Source organism: Convolutriloba macropyga, chromosome 4 (assembly GCF_964194025.1).
Source record: "Convolutriloba macropyga chromosome 4, txConMacr16.3, whole genome shotgun sequence".
NCBI classification, from domain to species: Eukaryota; Metazoa; Xenacoelomorpha; order Acoela; family Convolutidae; genus Convolutriloba; species Convolutriloba macropyga.
Window position 1 is genome coordinate 63,436,001 of NC_134471.1, and position 4,185 is coordinate 63,440,185.

Here is a 4,185-nt window from a genome sequence, read left to right on the forward strand (position 1 = left end):
AGTCTGGACATGAACGCACGAAAGTCTGAATATGAACGCACGAAAGTCTGGACATGAACGCACGAAAATCTGGACATGAACGCACGAAAGTCTGGATATGAACGCACGAAAGTCTGGACATGAACGCACGAAAGTCTGGTTAACGCACGAAAGTCTGATGAACGCACGAAAGTCTGGACATGAACGCACGAATGTCTGGTTAACGCACGAAAGTCTGATGAACGCACGAAAGTCTGGACATGAACGCACGAAAGTCTCAACATAGGCCTTTTCCGTCTGGGACGGTCTGGACATATCAAATTTCCGTCTGGGACCTCAACCTGGGTAAAGGCAATAAATAGATCCCATATAGAGTCTTATTCAAGTTGAATCAGCGTGCACCTTATATTTCATGCTTTGTTCTTTTAAAACAGAAGTGCCGATTTTATACCTTTTTTTCGAAAGGAAGCATAATTGATATTTGATGACGTGTTCTTTGTTGAAGTATGGTACAGATTATTGACGATGAATTAACAATTTATGAATTAACATTTGTAAAATATTTGAGTTCAAATCTTATGTTTTGGCATTTATTGAAATCAATTTTATGCCTCCAAACTTTTAAAGCAATTAACACTATTTAAAAGTGATTGTAATTAATACGCGAATATTCAATTTCTGCTTCATATCATACCGCTGATATGATATTCACCGGCGTATCCTTGTTTACTATATAAATGTTTACTATATAATCGCTCTATATTCGCATATGTATCCCTGCAACACAGAACAATCGTAATCATTCAGACCATTCTCATAACTGCCCACACTTCCACAGTACTCTCCGGCATCATAGCCATTGGGTTCATCATTCGCCCACAATTCCTTTGGGATTTCCACCAAATTGGACACATACCTCCACCTTGGCTCCCCTAGTCTTTCCAGTTGGTGATACTTCATTATGATTGGTTCACTTGCCAGCACCACTCCTACCCAGAACCACAAACCACCGAAAGACCTGGGTTCCGACGAGTGCGCTAAAAATTGTAAGATGAGTCAGAATGACAGTCATGGGAGAAAATATCTCCAAGATGACAATTTAGCGCCTATTCTGATAATAATAAAATCAGTAATTAATGAGGTTGTTACGTAACAATGTCCGAATGTCCCTTTTGGAATGCATTTGGCATTTTATGGAGAAAAGTTTGTTTTTAGGAAGAAAACAATCCGAAGAATTTTTAAATGTGCATTTTTAAACAAAATTAATATTTTTAAATTTACACTTAAATGATTTGAGATATTATTTTTTTGTTAGAAGTATATTTAACCGACTGGTTATGATTATTCGAAGCATCTGTTCTTGTTTATTTATTGACAAGTAGCTTACCTCCGAATGAGGACTTACAGTTTGGGTAGATCAAGTTGCTTTGATCATTGAAGTGTTCAAATACGTATGTGAGTTCCTCTGCAGACCTCGGCTCAAACAGCTTCCCGCCACTAAACAAGCCAGTTTCAATTTATTTGATAGCTAATCGTCGAATAATCTCCCAGGTTGAGGTCCCAGACAGAAAAGTGCTTTGATCAGACCGTTACGAGACCGATGCGACCTCTGATACTATTATGCACTCGAACCGATTTTTAGACCCTTCAATTTTGGTCTGGAAACACACCGCGTGCGCTCGACTGGGGTCTGATCAGAGGCTACTTTCGTCTGGCACCTCAATCTAGGCAGTTAAAAATATTCACCGGTTACCTGTTTAAACAATAATTATCAGAGTCCAGCCATGTCCTGTTCTGGGTATATAGCAAGAAACATCTGTCGACCACTAGAAAGCTGTCTTCTGGACATGTGAACACTGTTACAAACAGCGAACAAAAAACTGTAACGAAAACACTGAAAGTTGCAACCTTATAATCTGATGGCATCATGCTTGGGATAATGTTATTTTTCAAATTAAGATGCAGCGAGATTGACCGACCAAATTTGACGATACTTTTTGTAATTATATTAGAGAAATAATACAGCTGATATTGAACAAGTGGGTAATAAATAATACAGATTAGAGATAATAAAGAATTTCATACACTTAAATGAAAAACAAACATTAAAGCATTAAAGTTGAGCAATCAAGTTACTATTTTTAGGATTAACAAGATCGTAGCCCCCAAAATAAGTCAAATTCACAAGGGTATACATGTGAACAAAGACGGTTATCTTTAATTGGAATACTAGTTGATAGATGATGGCAACCAAGATAACATTTGAAAACTATATAGTATGCAAACTTGGTTCACAATTGTGTCACATTTGCCATTGTTTGCTAATGGTGCAAATCTTTTGGCTTTATTATTCCAGAAACTGCCGAAAATTAGTTCCCAAGCCGGATCCGAATGGTTATTTTGCAAGATTTTGCCAGAATCTGGCAGAATCTTGCAAGACGATACATCGTCTTGCAAGAATTTCTGCCAGAATCTTGCAAGATCTTTCAAGATAACCAATTTTTGCAAGAATCTTGCAAGATAGCAATTCGTTCTGCCAGAATCTTACAAGATAACCGTTCATTTTGCAAGAATCTTGCAAGATAGCCGTTTGCAAAAAAACTTTCTTAAACTTGAAAAGACCTTACACTTGGAAAGAAAACGCTAAAACGGTTGCAATATTCGAATGTACACATATTTTGCGCATACAAAAAAGCGAAAGACAATTATTAAAAAAACATCAGAAAAGTATTAATCTAAGCATCAAATTTTTTGGGCATTGTCAAGAAAAATTATGCGTAAGGAACTAAATTAAACGAAATAAAGCTGTTTAAGATGCAAAGAATAATAACACATAATTTTTTCATCAGAAAAGGTAATATAGACGTGTAGTTTTGTAAATCTTGATAAAATTGAAGGAAAATAATTTTTGATAGTAATTTATTTTGTGTCAACAGTTCTCAAAAGCAGATTTTAATTTGTTTTCTTTAGATAATTCATATTTCCAGATTTAAAATCTATTCAAATTTATTTTTTTTCTTAAAAAAACAAAACTGATTCTTAAGTAAATTTCTGGTCGAAATGAAATGTGTTGCATGAATGAGAGCCAATAAGAGGACAGCTCTACCGGAACGAACTTGCAAGAATCTCGCAAGATAACCATTTTTCTGCCAGATCTTGCAAGATAACCATTTTTCTGTCAGATCTTGCAAGATAGGCAGTTTTTGCAAGATTCTGGCAGAATCTTGCAAGATAACCATCTGGTCTCGACTGGGGTTGTCAACTGTATTGAAAAGTTGTATGTAGTTCAAAAAGAGACGAAAATAATCAATTGAAAAGAGAGCTAACAAGGGACAGAATAGATTTTCATTAATATTTCAAATTGGACATTTTTGGTGAAATTTACAAATAGTTGCAAATTCGCAATAGTTTTTAACTTGCCAACGGGAAGAACATTGAAACTTTCTCATTTTTTTACACTATGGTACCAAAAAGCTACGTACACCTGAAGGTTTACAAACATCAATTAATACAGCAATTTGAGTTCAAATTTGTTATCTAATAACGCTTTATTACACTTTAAGCTGTTTTAGTGTTTAACAGAAGGTCTGTCTGTACAGTTTTCATACAGGTTTCGAATGACATCTCGGTCAATTTCGTTCCAATTTGTTGACACTTTTACTTCTAACTATTCCCCACAAAAATGTCTGTTCTCGTAATCGCTGGTTCAAAATCGCCAATAAATTTTCAATTGGATTTAGATCTGGACTAAAATTCGGCCATTCCAGCACCTTTCACTCCTTCTCTTCGAAAAAATTGCCAAAAATCTTTGATTTTTGCACAGGAGCATTATCTTGTATAATTTTGTATCTTATATAAATAATATCCTGAAATTGCTTTTATTTTCTCAAAAATTTCTAATGACCCGCGGCGTTTAGCTTGTCTGGACACTTAACAAGCATTTTTGTGCAATTGCTTCTATTGCACCTCAAAATACAAAGGATCGTTTGTCCGAACTTAAATTTGTTGTTTTTTCGAAAAATCTCGTTCCCTTTCTTCAAAAAATCGAACAATTCAGTCAATGGAGACAGCTCCCTTGTATCATCAGTAAAAACAACATTATATCAGTATGAGAAAGACTGTTTGGGCATACTGACACAGCAGTTTGATGGAACACATTTGTTTTCTGACTTTTTTGCCGCAATTCTGGGGGTCTTCCGCTCGATT

At 35.5% G+C, this 4,185-nt stretch overlaps 1 protein-coding gene across 1 annotated transcript; it reads right to left on the reverse strand.

Moving 5' to 3' along the window:
- Positions 1-505: 505 nt before the first annotated feature.
- On the reverse strand, positions 506-2,028 carry LOC142338603 (C-type lectin BML-1-like). The gene is made up of 3 exons (XM_075388426.1): positions 1,733-2,028; positions 1,385-1,476; positions 506-1,016 (listed from the first exon to the last, which is right to left on the reverse strand). Exons 1-3 carry the CDS (start codon positions 1,906-1,908, stop codon positions 724-726), a joined length of 561 nt encoding a protein of 186 aa, XP_075244541.1. The 5' UTR covers positions 1,909-2,028; the 3' UTR covers positions 506-723.
- Positions 2,029-4,185: the final 2,157 nt, after the last annotated feature.

Bases quoted from the DNA above. Each gene is read 5' to 3' on its own strand.
- LOC142338603 (XM_075388426.1), bottom strand. From the start codon at position 1,908: ATGATGCCATCAGATTATAAGGTTGCAACTTTCAGTGTTTTCGTTACA. The intron at 1,477-1,732 runs GTAACCGGTGAA...TGGCTTGTTTAG, and splicing joins GATAATTATTGTTTAAACAG to TGGCGGGAAGCTGTTTGAGC. The intron at 1,017-1,384 runs GTAAGTCCTCAT...TACAATTTTTAG, and splicing joins CAACTTGATCTACCCAAACT to CGCACTCGTCGGAACCCAGG.